General features: G+C 48.5%; 2 protein-coding genes across 4 annotated transcripts in view; one reads left to right on the plus strand and one right to left on the minus strand.

The window, feature by feature from the left end:
• ABAT (4-aminobutyrate aminotransferase) overlaps window positions 1–15,498 on the plus strand; it is a 235,783-nt gene that overhangs the window by 186,420 nt on the left and 33,865 nt on the right. The window lies entirely within an intron of this gene.
• The window catches only part of USP7 (ubiquitin specific peptidase 7), a 53,826-nt gene that overhangs the window by 16,766 nt on the left and 21,562 nt on the right, over window positions 1–15,498 (minus strand). The window contains exons 1-8 of one of the 3 annotated variants that reach the window (XM_059881540.1): window positions 15,430–15,475; window positions 11,044–11,148; window positions 6,022–6,220; window positions 4,402–4,540; window positions 3,642–3,730; window positions 1,714–1,822; window positions 781–911; window positions 292–346 (exon numbers count right to left, since the gene is read on the minus strand). In XM_059881540.1, coding sequence (XP_059737523.1) covers window positions 292–346; window positions 781–911; window positions 1,714–1,822; window positions 3,642–3,730; window positions 4,402–4,540; window positions 6,022–6,220; window positions 11,044–11,148; window positions 15,430–15,460 — 858 coding nt within the window. In that variant the 5' untranslated portion in view covers window positions 15,461–15,475. Of the gene's footprint in view, window positions 1–291; window positions 347–780; window positions 912–1,713; window positions 1,823–3,641; window positions 3,731–4,401; window positions 4,541–6,021; window positions 6,221–10,134; window positions 10,295–11,043; window positions 11,149–15,429; window positions 15,476–15,498 lie in introns of those variants that run through there. The other 2 variants (XM_024985414.2, XM_005224667.5) reach the window with 2 other exon arrangements.

Raw genomic sequence — 15,498 nt, forward strand, 5'->3', positions numbered from 1 at the left:
CTCGTGTCTCGGGTTACTAACTGGTAGATTACGCCAATTTAACAAATTAACAGTCCACTACCTGTATGGTTTCCCCTCACACTTTCCTACCAAATCATTTTCAGTCTTTCTGGCCTTTAAATGAGATACGCGCCATCTTTTCTTTCTAGCCTAGTCCTGGTCCTGAACAAAGATGGGCATAACTGGAATAAGAGTGACTAAAGTAGGTCTGAGGTTCTGTTTGGTAACAACTTCTGACAGTGCTTCGAAATATGAAATGTAAGAGGAAAAAAATTACGGCAGGAAACTCACCACTCGACAGAGCTCTTGAACATCGTGTTGCATGAAGCTATCTAACGTTTCCCACCTTAGAAAGATAAAATGAATGTACGTTGAAACTTCTAAATTTCACACAAGATTAAGTTAACAAACTACACCGTATCACCAGTCATCATTCTTAAACTAATTTAGAGGATTATTTGGGGGGTTATAATTCAAAGCCAAGTTGAATTGTATCCGGACACCAAAACGCTCCCAACTTTCTCTTGTTCTGAACGTCTTACTGCGCGAGGAGGTCGAGTTTGCAAGTACACGCACAGAAAGCTTGAAGACCATTACCTATCCTTTTCCTGACAGGTAAACCTAAGTGGTGCATTAGTTCTCAAGCAAAATTCTAAGAGCCCCCATTTACAAAGAGGTCAAACCAAGAACACTGGTAAAATGCCCCGACACCACTGCGCGCCTGTGCTCTGCTCTCAACCCCTCTGCGTCCACTAGCTGGAAAGGTCTCCCCACACGCACCCGAATGACTTGGTCAGCTTCTTTGTTCCTACGGGCTTATCGCTGTGCTGTAACTCGTAGAACACTCTTTGCAATGCTAAAGGGACACTTTTGGATGAATCGTCGCCCTCTGTTGGCATCATGTACACCGCCTAAAAGAAGCAATTCAGAAGTAAAAATGGAATCTTATGTGAAAGTATCATTTCCACCACAACAACTAAGGTAGACGGGCAGAGCTCCTCACTACCCCCAAAGAGCCAGAATAGTCTTCCAACAATCATGGACGTCTGGAGAGATAATCGAGAAGTTACAAGAAAACGCAAAAACAATTTTAAACATTAGTCATTGCGTACCATCCAACGAGAAGCACTTCTATTTCATACTTCTTAGAGCAACATTTTAACATAACTTGACATGTGAACAAAAAGAACTGATGAAATCTTCAACGCTACTGAAATTACCCACACAGCCTCTGATCTAATCCTATCGAGGTAATTACTGCTCCCTGGAAGACCAGTGCGATGCAAATAGGAGTGCCAGCGGACCCGCCAATGTGTGTGTGCTTCTCATGGCCTTCCTAAAGTACAAGGAACTATCCTGCTAGACTTTACATTTTATCTATAAAAACTGAAAAATCAGACTACTAGTCAGCAGTCTTTCAACTCATCACCCTCCATATAAAACTTTTCATATCTTGCTACTACTGACTCATACTAAAAAAAAAAAGCTTGATTATTTCTAGCCTAATAAAGTTAGGTTTGCTGGCTGTACTAAGCTTTTCATAACACCACTTGGCTTCACAAGTGTCTGAACACGGACGAATGAAGCTACGTGTAAGCATGAGGCAGGGCCCTCCCTGGAGACAAGCCTGGGGCCGGGCTGTTCTTGCCCCAGAATCCTGCACAGAGAAGGCAGGCTGGGGAAGGTTGAGCGAGAGAAACACCATCCATTTACCTTGCGTAGCTGGTTTGTGAAAAATAAAGTCTGCAGCAGGCTGTTCATGTAGCAAGTCGCTCCCTGATTCTTTAAGCCGACGTAGCCCGTGTGCTTCTTTGAGTCCCACCTACAAAACCAGTTTGAGGTTCAGGCAAGGCTGCGCCCCCACGCTTCTGCCACATGGCTGGGGCCGGCTGCTCTGTGCAACCACCTCCGCCCCCCTCCTGACACGGGGTGACGTCTGAGCACCCACCTCCAAGGGAGTTAACTGGTCGCAAAGCCAGGAGTCCTGCTCACCCGGCTCCCTCCAACGTCACCCGTGTGGTCCACCCAAGTGCGGGGACTAGGGGGAACTCAGTCTGACTGGAGCAGCTGCGTGACCGTCATGTACCCAGGGCACTGCTCCCACATACAAGCTATACTGTGACCAGACTGGCTCCCTCGCACACGCATCACACACACGTTGGTCGTACAAGGCAGAAACCGCTGAAACCCTCTTTTCTGTAGTATCACATACACGAGCGAGGACAGGTATGGTGACAGGATCAGACCTCAACTCCTAGAGCCTTTTCTCGAGTCCGTTGTATCTCTGGCTGCTTAGGACAGCGAACCGTCTGCAGCACCCCCACAACCCCCGTACTAACAGGAAGCAGAGGAGCCCTCCCTCTCTGCACAATGCGAACACGTGGCCGATGCTAGACGTTTCCTGTGAGGTCAGCGTCAGCAAAGACTCTGACACTGCGGGTATTAGGTTTTCTTAAGACGGTTTTGACTGCTAAGTCTGAAAAACCCAATCTGCTATTTTTGTTGGTTAAAAGACATATCGTAAGTATAGGGGAACACGTTTTTAAAACGAGGGCAAAAAACCCCCACAAAAAACTAGAAATACCACCTCGTTGCCCACCCTTGACCCCGGATATCTGAACAGGATTCAAGTGTACAATTCAAGTGTGTGTTTCAAAAAGGAGAGTCTGATTTCTCTGAAAGTAGCCCAATTAATATGAAAACCAACAAATCTCATTTGTTTTTTAAAATTCCCAGTGCCACCAAGCCACCCAGGTCAGTCTACGCACTCTTGCCAGAGGAGGGCCACGTGGGAAGAGAACACACGTGAGCAGGCAGGGCACCTGAGCTCGCCTCGTTCCTAGACGGCACTGTGCTGCTGTAGTGCTTGGCCTCGGACACCCGTTCAGCTCCAACCTGATCCCAACGCACCAGCTCAGCCTCCGGTGGCCCCTGCAGACTCCCCTGACACCCTGCCCATTCCTCTCCCTTCTTACCGATCAAGGACCCAAAGCTACATATTCTTCAAGGCCAAAACCTTGCTGTTGTACACAGCCCTCCCAGACCTGGGAAAGGAGCGCATCCTCCCAGCTGCCCACCCTCTCCCCACCATCACATCATAGCGCTGCCCAACCCGCCAACAAAATAGCAAGCGCATATGCTGCCGTAGTTACTGTTATTAACTCCTCTGCCCAACGGGTCCCCGAGTTCTTTGAGGCTGTAAAACCGTAGCTGCCTTGTTCACCACAGTTACAGTCACCAGAGCCCAGCAGTGTGTTTGGCTCACGGAACTGTGTTACTTGCTCAGTCGTGTCCGACTCTGTGACCCCCATGGACCGTAGGCCACCAGATTCTTCTGTCCGTGGGATTCTCCAGAAAAGAATACTGGAGTGGGTTGCCATGCCCTCCTCCAGGGGAGCTTCCTGACCCAGGGACGGAACCCAGATCTCCTGCATTACAGGTGGATTCTTTACCATCTGAGGCACTAGGGAAGCCCAGGCTCATACAAACTGCTTGATAAATGTGCCACACAAAGGCACCGACGTGAAGCTGGCACACACGTGTGTGTGCCACAGGGTAAGCACAGAAAGGGTGCGTCTCTCCTGACACAGGCACCTCTGCTCACTCCTTTCACTACAGCACCCAATCAAAGGAAAACTTACGCAACTCCATGGGGGGCGTCCGCCTGTACAAAGACTTCAAAAGTAACTTTGTCATCATCAATAAATCCTTTCTCAGGATCAGTCACTTCCTATAAAAAAAAAAAAGAATATCCAACTTGCATGAGAACACGTGAATGCTCGCTTCATTTCAAACAATCACCCTGGTGCCTGGTACTTAACAGATTAAAATACTGCTTTTTCAAAACACTGAAGTTGTGCTTTCTAGTTCTGCAGTGCTCTGGCCTATTTTCAATAATGTTGTCCTCTGAATGAAATCAGCCAAAGTCTGGATGCCTCCTGGAGGAGTTGGGGGAGACCACATCTCAGACCCAAGGCCTCCATGTCCGCTTAGCAGGCAGGGTCCCGGGAGGCCACCAAGAACACTCTAGAGAGCTGAGCAGGGTGTTCCTACGTCCTACTGGCTTCTGCTCCTGCAAAAGCAGCCCCAAAGCACTGACGTGAGAATTCACTGGTTACTGGAATCTCCCCGCACCGTGCCAGCCTCAGTATTATTTTTCTTAAAGGAAATCTAGCCTATCCAAAAAGCGCTAGACTACTTTACCTTACAATGTCTGATTAGAACACTGGCTGCTGAAAACCTCAGCAAGGAATTGGGAGGAAACCCGTTTTCAGTTACCTATCCAACTCGCAGAGCAAATGTTTCTGATTCCGAAACGAATGGACAGAGGAGCTGAAGAATCAAGGATCAGGGAGCGAGGATCGGGGCTCGGATGATTCAGTCTGAGTAACTGCTACTTACGCTCCAGGCCATGAAATTGGAAAATCCCCAGTCGTTCTCTTTATGGAAGAACAAGTGACTGATGCGCCGGCTGAACGACTTCTCGTCATCTCTGTAGTTGATGATCTTCAGCACCGCCTGCGCGTGACAGGACCAAGACCTGTGCGAGGAGGGCGACCTGAGCCTCAGTCCACAGGCTGACCCACACCGACCCCGTTTTTAAGAGCACACAAAATCGCCCGTATCATTTCCTTCTATTTTTTTTTAGATGGAATAAAGGGCACACATGTCGATCTTTAATGAAGAAAGAAGTGAAGAGGGTCCCGGGGTGCCCCTGTGTAGTCTGGAGGGATTTCAGTCTACGTTTTATGTCTTTTTGATTTCTAAAAGGTTTCAAGTTTTTTCTTGATATCTATAAAACACAAGCGTTTGAACTTCAAATAGCGTCCTGAGATTTGGCAAGAGACGATAGCTTTTTGGTCAGATAGCAGTTCTAGTATCACATACGCTTGGGCTGCTTGAAAAGCACTGAAGAATGATGAACCTTTGGTTGTCAGATGGACAGACCTAAAGCCCCAGGTTCTAAAGTGTCACTCCTGCCCCTCCCCCGGGGCTGCGAGGCTCCCGGGTCGGGCTGTGCAGGGGGCCCCGAGAAGGACCCCGCCACTGGGGAGCGACTGCAGGTGCAGACGTCCGGGGCAGACTGCACGTTAAATGCTTGAGACCCAACTCAGAGCTCACAGGACGGCTTCAACGACCTCTGACATGCCGCACACCCGAGAGCACAGGGGCAGCAACTGCTGTCCGCTCGGGCCCCCTGTGCGGGCTGCGCCTGAACCAGCTGTTGCTCAGGCTCAGGCTGTCTGCTGGACTAAACAAATCCAGCCCAAAGGCTTGTCCGATCAGGTCAGATTGTAATGTGAACTGAACACAGAAGTAAAAACACAGCCGAGGCCCTGACTGCTCCTTAAAACTGGCTTCTGAAATACTCAGGTAAAGAGGAAAAATGAAAGGAGCTGGGTCCCCCCAGGGCCGCAGCAGACTGCTGGAGCCAGTTCGGGAGGATCTGCATTGAGGTGCCAAGGGCCACGATCTGGGGGCGGCAGGCAGATGTGGGCCAGGGAGGTGGCCTTCTCCTGGGCTGGTCAATGGAGAATGAGGCAAGGAGACGAAGTGAGCTGGGATCCCCTCAAACAATCACTCAACTCCGCTGCTGAGAAGCACTGGGCAGCAAGAGCTTGGTCTTTAAGTTTCCAAATAACCCACAGAGTCAGTTAACATACAGTGCGGAGGTCTGCCTGGAGAGTTTTCCTTAACTATCGTCTTCCCCTCTGGCAGTTATTGGTAGGATAAGAATTACGGTAGTCCAGAGAGGCCCTAATTCCATGTTCCACGGGCAGGTAGATTCTCACATACACAAAGTTTAGTGTTTTATTTGCAGGAAAAATATACACCTTTTCTAGTTTGGAGATAATACCTACCAGTGAGTTTTTAAAGAGGGAAATGTATTGTATCTAATTGAAAATCAAATTGCTATGTAGAGGCAGCAAGGAAATTCACAGAGAAATCCAAAATTCAAAGAGGCCAATCTGGCTTATAACTAATTGTGGATTTGTAATTGCATCATTTAAACTGTCTTACGTGGAATCAGATTCAGCATTGCACTGGAGAAAGAATCCTACGCTTTTTTGGTGTGGTCTGTCTGGATAAAAGCGTGGCATCACCATAATCTTCCACGGCAGATTTCGCACAAAACACGGAGGGCTAAGGACCGACTCACTCAGTCTGCTGAAGCGCTCGACAGTGAACTGAAAGGTTGCCTCGGAGCGCCAACTCGTGTCTGCAAGAGAACGCTTTGTCAATCACAGGGCCCGGGGACCGCCGGACAACACTGAAAGCAGGACAAACCTGGGATAAACAATTCTCTACGATGGCGATTCAACTGCTGAAGCCTACCCCTCTGGGGCAAGGAGAGCATCATCTCCAATTCAGTATCAGTCTAAACTGTGAGATGACATACAGTTTGTGTGAATAAAACCCCAGATTCAGAGGGCCAGCAACACACACCTGCCTTCCCACCAGACCGGCTCAGTGTGATTAAGAACGTCTACTCTACTCTGTCTTAATTCCCAAGTAATCCGCAGCGAGTGGAGAGACCGGAGGAAAGGAATAAACTTCTGTCACATCTGTTCAAGGACAGGGCTTCGGGAGGAAAAGAAAAGGGCTTGAGACCTGGGCTGAGTGTAGAGAAGAGACATGGATTTGCAGGCAAACAGGGCCTTCCGAGGAGTGGGGACACCCATTCCTGGGAAGTGCAGCACTGCTTAGAGATAAGACCATTCCTAAGAAGTTAGCTAAAAATAAACACTAACTTCACCAGTTCACCATTTCGGTGAAATAGCACACTAGATTCTCTAAGGGGAAATATTTGGGGGGAAAAAAAAGAATGAAGAAACTGGTATTCCTTTGGACATGAACAGAATGAACAGTTAAATTTACTCAGCAAGACCAAAGGCCAACTTAAGAAATCAAGGTTTCCTCCAATAAAAAGCAAAGCATTGTTAAGAATTAAACTAAAAAGTCACATTTTGAATTCTGGCCTTTTCTGCTGGTGACTACTCATTTCAAGTGACCCCAGGCAGTGATAATAAGCGCCGATAACCCATTAGCCTTCTGCAGCTGTCCAACCACCCCCCCGACCCCGCCAAAAAAAAAAAAAAACCTGTTACCGGCCAGCACATTCAAAAACTGCAGCGGGGAGGACAAATTGCTACACAACTTTCCAAGCAGTTCCCTGCTCTTTATAAGCCTGTCTCATGGCAGGAGGGACAGTTCACAGGCGCAGGGGCCAAGGGCCACACGTGACCTACAGAGTAACAGGAGGGCCTTTTCTGGCTGAGCAGCAGGGGCTACTTTGTCACCTCCGAGCCCAGGCACAAGTGGGGTTCTCAGGCCTAGGGAAAGGGTGCCGAGAACACGCCCAGGCCCTTCACACTTCACTTCTCCGCACACAGAAACTGCCTCCACTGTGGCTGAGTTTGTTCTTAAGAAAACATGTCCATCAATCCTCATGAGAGGGTAATATTCTTCACCAAAGAAAGAAAACCCCACAGGATGTGCTAACAGCGCTTTTCCCTCCATTTAAAGGCTCTGTCCCCACTTGTTTTACTACCCGTAACCCGGCTCTTTGCAGAGGCCCTCAAAGCAAGAGCAGCTGCATGGCGTGCGATGCATTCAGGCCTCTGCAGGGGTCACCCTCATCCGTTCCCGACATACGAGTCCACGGAAAAGGCAAAACGCCTGTTGCAGAGAATGTGGTCCAGAACGCTGGGGAGAGAAGTGGGCCACTCCTCCACAGCCACACACATCGTATTTGAGCAGTGTCCAAACCCCGCAGCCAGGCAAGGCAGGTGCGACTCAGCTCCCACATTACAGGTGGGGACACCGAGGCTTGCTGAGGTTAAGCAGCTTGTCTCATCCAAGGTATCACAGGGGGTCTCAGGACCCAAGAGCTGTGGACACTAAACACAGTGACCAAAGCCATCTTAAGAGTTTAGGGGACCAAACCCAGAGCCCGATTAAACCAGCCACTATCTGGTGATGACAGGACATGTTCCGGGGACCCAAAGACATGACGTCACAAGCCCCCACCTACGTGACTTTCAGTTACCATTTAGGTTTTTGTAGGACGAGTTTTATACAAAAAAATGCCTTTTTGCTCTTCCTCCCCACACTTTAGTCAAACAGGACCACAGGAGCCTGGCATGGGTCCGGAAGCAGGCCAGCCCCCCAGGGCTCCTGGTGCCGCCCTAGCCCGCCTCCTCCCCTCTCCTCCCCTCCCCCACACAGTTCACACTCGCTGAATCACACACCAGATGTGAGATGCTGCCTCACGCCCAAGGCACAGGATTATCTTCCAAAATATGCTAATCAGGAGGTTTGATGTGAGATTTCATGTGAATAAAAATGTCACCACCCCGTCTTCAAGCCCTTTGTACCCATGGCATTGGTGGCCGAGACCAGAGCACAGCTGCCCCCCAAGCTCTTCCCGCTAATGGAGCAGCTGAGAACCTGTACTAAGTACCAGCAGGTCCAGACAGGCGGGGTACAGCAGAGCGGCAGACAGGCAGACAGGAAGCCCCTCTCTCTCTGGCGGACAGGGCTGGCCTGGTGACCGTCCTCTGAGGAGGTAGGAGAGAAAACGGGTGGAAGGTACCCAGGACTCCATGGACTATTTATGCAGCTTTCTCTATCTGCAATGGCTTCAAAGTGAAACCCTTGTGGGTAAAAGTGGTACACTTGGGATTATAAAGACTACCTCCTACCCTGCCGGATTAGTGCCTCATCCAAATAGACTCTGACCTGCCTGAGCACCACGGGGCACTGACTGGCCCTTGCCAGCGTCTGTCGGCGAGCTTGTGCCGCCTGTTGCCCTCACATATCCTGGTAGAAAACCTGGTCCCCCAAAAGGTGGGCCTGAGGTTCCCCCAAAGGGCACTCTGGCAGAAGCTGTATCAAACCTCAATTATTCGTTCTAATACCAATCTCTGCACATCCCAGTTAATCACCCCCCCCCCATGAAAACAAAAACAAAAACAACTATCCCCCACGGGCACCAACCACCTGTATCTACAATCCCTCTACCTCAACTGGATATTTCTCCCACCACTGCTGTCAGCCACTCAACTGCCGTGTAAGAGCCTCCCTGCCACGAAGGCGTCTCTGTGCGGACTGAGGCTCCTACCCTGCGGTTCCCCACACCGTGTGCCCTCCCTACATTATGCCGCCAAAGGAGACTCGGGAAAAAAGGGTGCTAGCGTGTCAGAGGCTTGGGGAATCATCAACAACAAAAAGGGCTTTCAGAGAAACATGTTAGGAGGCTAACGGCTCACAAATACTCAGTAAAGACACGTGCTTAACCCAGCACTCCTCTCACTTTCTGCAGATTTCTGAACAATTTCACACGCACATTTCTGCCATTAAATGGTTCAAAATAACTATCACCGCGGCCCCCCACCCCACAGATACCATCTTTTCACTCTCCTGCCCCTGGGCCTTTGAGAAGACCAGGAACAAAGGGTATTGAAGACCACTGCTACTTTGTCCTGTAAAGTGCTTTTTCCAGCTGATAATTCACAGTAGGAGCATTCTGCTTTTAGGTTCCGTAACGCCATCACTGACTACTAACAATTTAGTACAATTGGCCTAAAAGGAAGGGGTGTTGTGTACACTGTGCTCTCCTTACACTGGTTCTCAGGTGAGGCAATCTGGGGCCCCCGGGAGACTTCTAGCCACTATGAGAGACATATGGAGCTGTCACGACTCGGGGGGAGGAGGGGATAACACAGCAACCTAAAAAGTACAGGACGGCCCTTTCTGAGCAAGAAGGACCCACCAAAAGGCCATGGAGGCCTCGGAAGCCTGTGCCTGGATCCACACCTGCGCCTCCTCCCGAGCCCTCCCTCCCCAAGGACACCTGGGGCGACGCCAGGACGAGCCTGCACTGTGGAAGCAGCTGAGGGCAGGGCTCTGGCTGGCTGGGGCGGCTCCCTGCTCTGGGAGAGGCTACCATCGACCCCTGCCTCGGGCCTTCCCCACGGCGCTCTCTGAACCACTGCTGGCCTCTCCAGGGTCTGCGATGGAACCAAAGGGCCCCCGCAGCCGGGGGGCCACCCCACACCGTCGCCCTCTCGTCTGCGGTGGAAAGCGCACTCCACAGGTAACAAAGCAGCGGGTCAGACCACGCCTCTTTACCTTCCTCAGATATGGCCTCAGCCCGCTGCCAGGGGTAAAGCGCACTGTGAGAGAACTCTCAACTACGGCTGCAGTTTCTCATGGAGGCTGAGCTTTTGGCAGGAGGTCTGAACAGCAGTCCTTCTGGTGGTGCAGCCCGTGACTGACGGTTTCTTTCAACTGCCCCGTTACACCCCTGGGAAGGACACAACCCTCATGAGGATTGATGGACACGCTTTTGACAGAACACGGTTTCATATTACACTGCAAGACTCCGGGGGGCCGCATAAAGTGACTATTGGCTGCTACCTTCTCGTGGGGTTGACCTGGCAAACGCACAGGTCACACCCGTCTGATAAGGCATAACGAAGAAATAGCCTCGAGAGAAAGTGCTTCCCTAGGCCCAAAATGCCCATGCATGTACAAATGTGTATACTTTGTGCAGAGAAGATAAAAGACCAAAAGTCAGTCTGGGGGATGAAGCCCAAAGCTCAATTCTGGTTTTCGAACCTAACCGGAGGGGGGAGGGGTCATCAGCTACAACTGATACACTTGCTACAGTAGGAGTGCAATGGGAAGCCACGTTCCAGTGTCTAGAAGTAGCGTGCTGCAGACGGAAAGGAAAGGACAGTAAGGTACTTGTTCTGAGTACTAGGAGTGGCTGGAAAATTAACTGCAGGCCTGAGCAAATACCCGTCAATTACAGACTTCTGTATTTCCACCTCCTCGCCTAGGCTGGGGAGAATCAACTTACCTTGACATTTGCGGGCAATCGTGAAATTCAAAACCAAACCAGGTTCCTAAATTTTGCTCAGATACAACTTCCTGAAAACTAGCTACTCTTAAAGAGACTCAACAGTCCTCACGGAAGAGGTGTCTGCTTCCGACCGCTTTTTGCCCGGCACGAGGAGACGAAGCCCGGGTACTCACCGTCCTCCATGTCCTCCTCCGTGTTGCTGTGCCCGTCACTCATGGCCACATTCCCGTTGATTACAGGGTTTTGGGTAATTCTCGGTGGGTCATCTGTATCTCCAGCTTTGAAAGAAACAAAGAAATTCCACGATTTTTACCTTCCTGGCTTGCATCAAGTAAACAGAAACATATGTGTACTCTGGACGACTTCCAGTCACTAGTAAGCTCCAACCACGCCAAATAATTGTGCTCTAACCCAAAAGATACTTACTGGTATGTTTGCGAAACAAACTTTTGTTCCGTTCAAAATGCTAAGTGGGTTCTGAACACACAATACTCTGCTGAATTTTCAATGAAATTTATTTTGAAAAAGGTTTCTACTCATTCAAACTCAATCCTAGAGAAAATATTGTTTGGGGGTGGGGGGTTTAAAACAGCATACGTTAGAATCTTCCATCATGGATACATGTGCCTTAAAACAGCAAGCTCATTCTAAACTGTTACTGGACACTTCAATCATATAAAGTATGTATCCATACCAGAGAACAGGAATGGCATTTTGGGGTGTGGGGAATTTGAAAAGGGGATCCCTGGGAGGATGGAAATGGACAAAGATCCTACAAAGGATCTTGAGACTAGCAGAATGCTTGCTGAAGGCTGGCCTGGAAAACATTTATATAAAATCAGAAGCGAGGATTTAAAACTTTTAACTAATGACTGGCAAATATGAAGTGTAAACTCCAACTGTAACACTCCCATCCCTCTTCATTCATTAAGTACAATCTTCTTTGAGACACAGGGCCATGGTTTAAAAGAAAAAAAATTTTTTTAAACTTCTGGCAGGAATTAGGATTTAAATAGCCTCTAAGAACCTACGGAGGATGAAAGGAGTGAGGAAAAGGGGGACACGGAGGTTCTGGAAGGTTGTAAAGGCTCTAGTAATAGAGCCCAGGACCACGAGGCTCCTGAGCCCTTCAGCAGCCCAGTGTCTGAAAAAGGGAACCATCTCCAAGGAGTGGCTGGACGTTACTTATTCAAGTGTCTGATAAACGTTAAGGAGGTGGTAGATGACACCTTAGTTGAAATGCACTGGGTTGAGGGCCACTTTCACTTTTCACTTTCATGCGCTGGAGAAGGAAATGGCAACCCATTCCAGTATTCTTGCCTGGAAAATCTGATGGACAGAGGAATCTTGCAGGCTGCAGTCCATGGAGTCGGACACGACTGAGTGACTCTGACTACTTTGACTTGATTGACTGGTCAAAATGGCCATACTTTTAATTTAATCCTGTCCTTCTGGCATATAGAACAGTTTACTGCAACTAATGATGTTCTGTGTTTCCTTGTATGGTCAGCTTTCCCTGGCAATTCAAACACTCCAACAGAAACTAAGAATACCAGCTACAAACAGGAGATGTGGTTTTTTTAAAGTAGCTACATAGCTGTGTATTTGGACTTCAGTATTTCAGAGCCTTCCCACCACTCCAACAAGCAGTGGGTCTGATTCAGCACCATGGACAGCACCCTTCCCTTTCTCCTCTAGGCAAGTTCCAGACCTCAACTTCAGGTTACATTTCTCAAATAATTCCTGAATATAAACCGTCCTTTTTTTCCTTGAGTATCTCAAAACACACCTTAGAGTTTCTTGGAAGCCAAGAAACAGGTATTACCACCCAAATTTAGACCACTGCCAGTCTTGATGTTTTTGTTTTATTAAATATCAATAAACCAGTGATGTTGCTCAGATGTGTCTGACTCTTTGCGACCCAATGGACTGGAGCCCACCAGGTTCCTTCATCCATGTAATTTTCCAGGCAAGAACACTGGAGTGGGTTGCCAAGAAGGATCTCCAGGGGACCTTCCCGAACCAGAGATTGAACCTAGATGTCTCACATTACAGGCAGAGCCACCAGGGAAGCCCAAAGTGAAAGTCAGTCATATCCGACTCTTTGCGATGCATGTATAGTCCATGGAATTCTCCAAGCCAGAATACTGGATTGGGTAGCCTTTCCCTTCCCCAGGGGATCTTCCCAACCCAGGGGTCAAACCCAGGTCTCCCACATTGCAGGCAGATTCTTTACCAGCTGAGCCACTAAATATCAATATATACATTTAATTAATTTTGTCAGGGTATCAATAAAAGCTGTTTATGAAAACACAATTTTTAAACTGGCCCCCCAATCATGACACCCTGACAAAAAAACTGGAAAGTAAGAAGGAAAGTAGAAATTCCTTTTCCCGTTGCTTATCTAGCTTGAGCCATATATGCTAAAAATGTACTTTGACTGAAATTTCTACATTTACCCTCCTAAATTACCTCAAACCATCAAAAAATATTTTGAGGAAAAATCCTACAAAGGCCTATGAAATAAACAGCACATTCCACCAATGGAGTATTATACAGCAGGTTTTTTTTTTTAAGGTTCTCGGGGAATTCCCTGGCAGCCCAGTGGTTAGCACTCACACCTTTGCTGCCCAGGGCCCACGTTCAATCCCTGATCGGGGAACTAAAGGTTCTCAGTGTACCTATATGAGGTTCTGAGTTAATACTATTACATTTTTAAAAATGAAGATGCCATATCTATCATCATAGCTATAAAAGAGATAAAAGTTTTGTTGGAATAAGACTATATAAATTCTTATTGCCCTTTACACCAATAAACAAACACGGACTAGAACACAAACTAGCACGAGGTTCTGAAGCAGTAGAGTGACTCCCCCACAGACACACACACCCCCGTCACATGAATGCACTAGGAATCTTGAAGCCATTTGCTTGACATGTGCCTGGTACTTTGACTTTAGTTCCTCAGGTCTTTAGAAGAGCTTTAAAGCATGGTTTATAGTGCACACGTGCAAAAACGACAAGTTTCTCTGAAGTTGGCTCCTAAAGGCAAGGCGGGTAGGGTTCCACAGTTAGAATGAGGTTCTCCTGAGCACCGTCCCATCTTGTACATAGTACACATTCCTGCTGGGCTGACCAATTTTCCACACTTCACAGGCATGGTGACAGTGCTCCAGGCCGGTGGCTGTCAAACTGCAGAAAAGGCCCCTGGCTGGCCCATGACGTACATGGGGAAACTGTCAGCAACAGGCCCTCCCAACCAACTGGCACGGGACCCTTGGAGAAAAGGTCGGCAACTCAAGTCTAGCTCCTAAGGGACTGTATCCAGTTAAAATAAGCTCCTCATAAACGAGTTAGTTCAACAAAAGGATTAATAATTTAATTAAGACACAGTAAATCCCTGGACCAGAATTAAATGATGGAAGTGCCTGATATCACAATCTGAACTAGGCTTCCAGAAATATCCTAAATGATAAGGCTATCTATATCATCAAGGAAGAAGTGCAAGATTGGCATTTATGTTTATTTATCACCATATAAACTGATCCTGTTCTGAATTTCTTATCTTGCTCAGCTGGAATTTTCCCAGATATGTTAACTCTCATTCGGCCAAATATGAGCGACGACACGACGATTAGAAACACCACTGACAAAAAAGAATGCCTCAAATATACAGACCAAGTCTCCGGTACACTTAAGTGTCAGGGAGGGGAAGGGGGTGATTATCATTCTGAAATATACACATGATGCCCAGAAATACAACAGACCATTTCCATTACTCATGATTAGTAGGCCTTTTGACAACAGCACTGTGATAGTATCAGTGGCAAATTTTAATATACCCATATGGCACAAAATACCTTTTTAAAAGAGTGACTTTAGAAACACAAAAGGGTCCCCTGTTTAGTTACAAAGCCTGTATCTCCTCCTTTTTTACTGGGGCTCCCTGTGCCTATCTATATCCAGCTTTACTCTTCTCAGACCTCTGTGATGTCACAACCCAGAGCCGGCCAATTGCTATGGAAATGAGGTGGTCCCGATTTAGGGCCTGAATCTCACTCCAGGAGGAGAAAAACAGAAAATTCCACTTTGATGGCCTTGACATCTTCCATCACTTCACAAACTTCTCCCAAAAAGGTTGGGGAGAGGGGACCAAACAATCCCAATAACACCTCACGGCCTTCCAACCAAGTCCATGTGCTGCCCCCAGGAGCTAGTTGCGCCACAAGGGTCCAGCCATGCCTCAGAGTCGCTCTCCGCTCAGGAACGCCCCCATCCCTGCAAACTTCTCCTCAAAATCCCAACTAGTGATACAACCCCGTGAGCAAAACCCATGACTCGGTTTAAAAAGGGCAGACAGGGTAAGTGGAGGGCCACAGACACCACGGTGACCTTGACATGAACGGCTCCTTGAATGGGTCAAGCAGAGCCTTACCAGCCCAGCTTAAGCCCCACCCCACCAGTCCACCCTAACTTCCAGGTCAGAGCCCCCAGGCTTCTGCTTGGTCCCCCTCCTCTCCTCTCGGAGTCATGAGGCCCCCTCTGGGCTTGCGAGTCACCTTCTGGTCCAAGTGCGCAGTTCCCCGCCATGTCTGCATGGCTCTGCAGCAGAATCTGCTGGGGTGGGG

Source organism: Bos taurus, chromosome 25, assembly GCF_002263795.3.
Source record: "Bos taurus isolate L1 Dominette 01449 registration number 42190680 breed Hereford chromosome 25, ARS-UCD2.0, whole genome shotgun sequence".
NCBI classification, from domain to species: Eukaryota; Metazoa; Chordata; class Mammalia; order Artiodactyla; family Bovidae; genus Bos; species Bos taurus.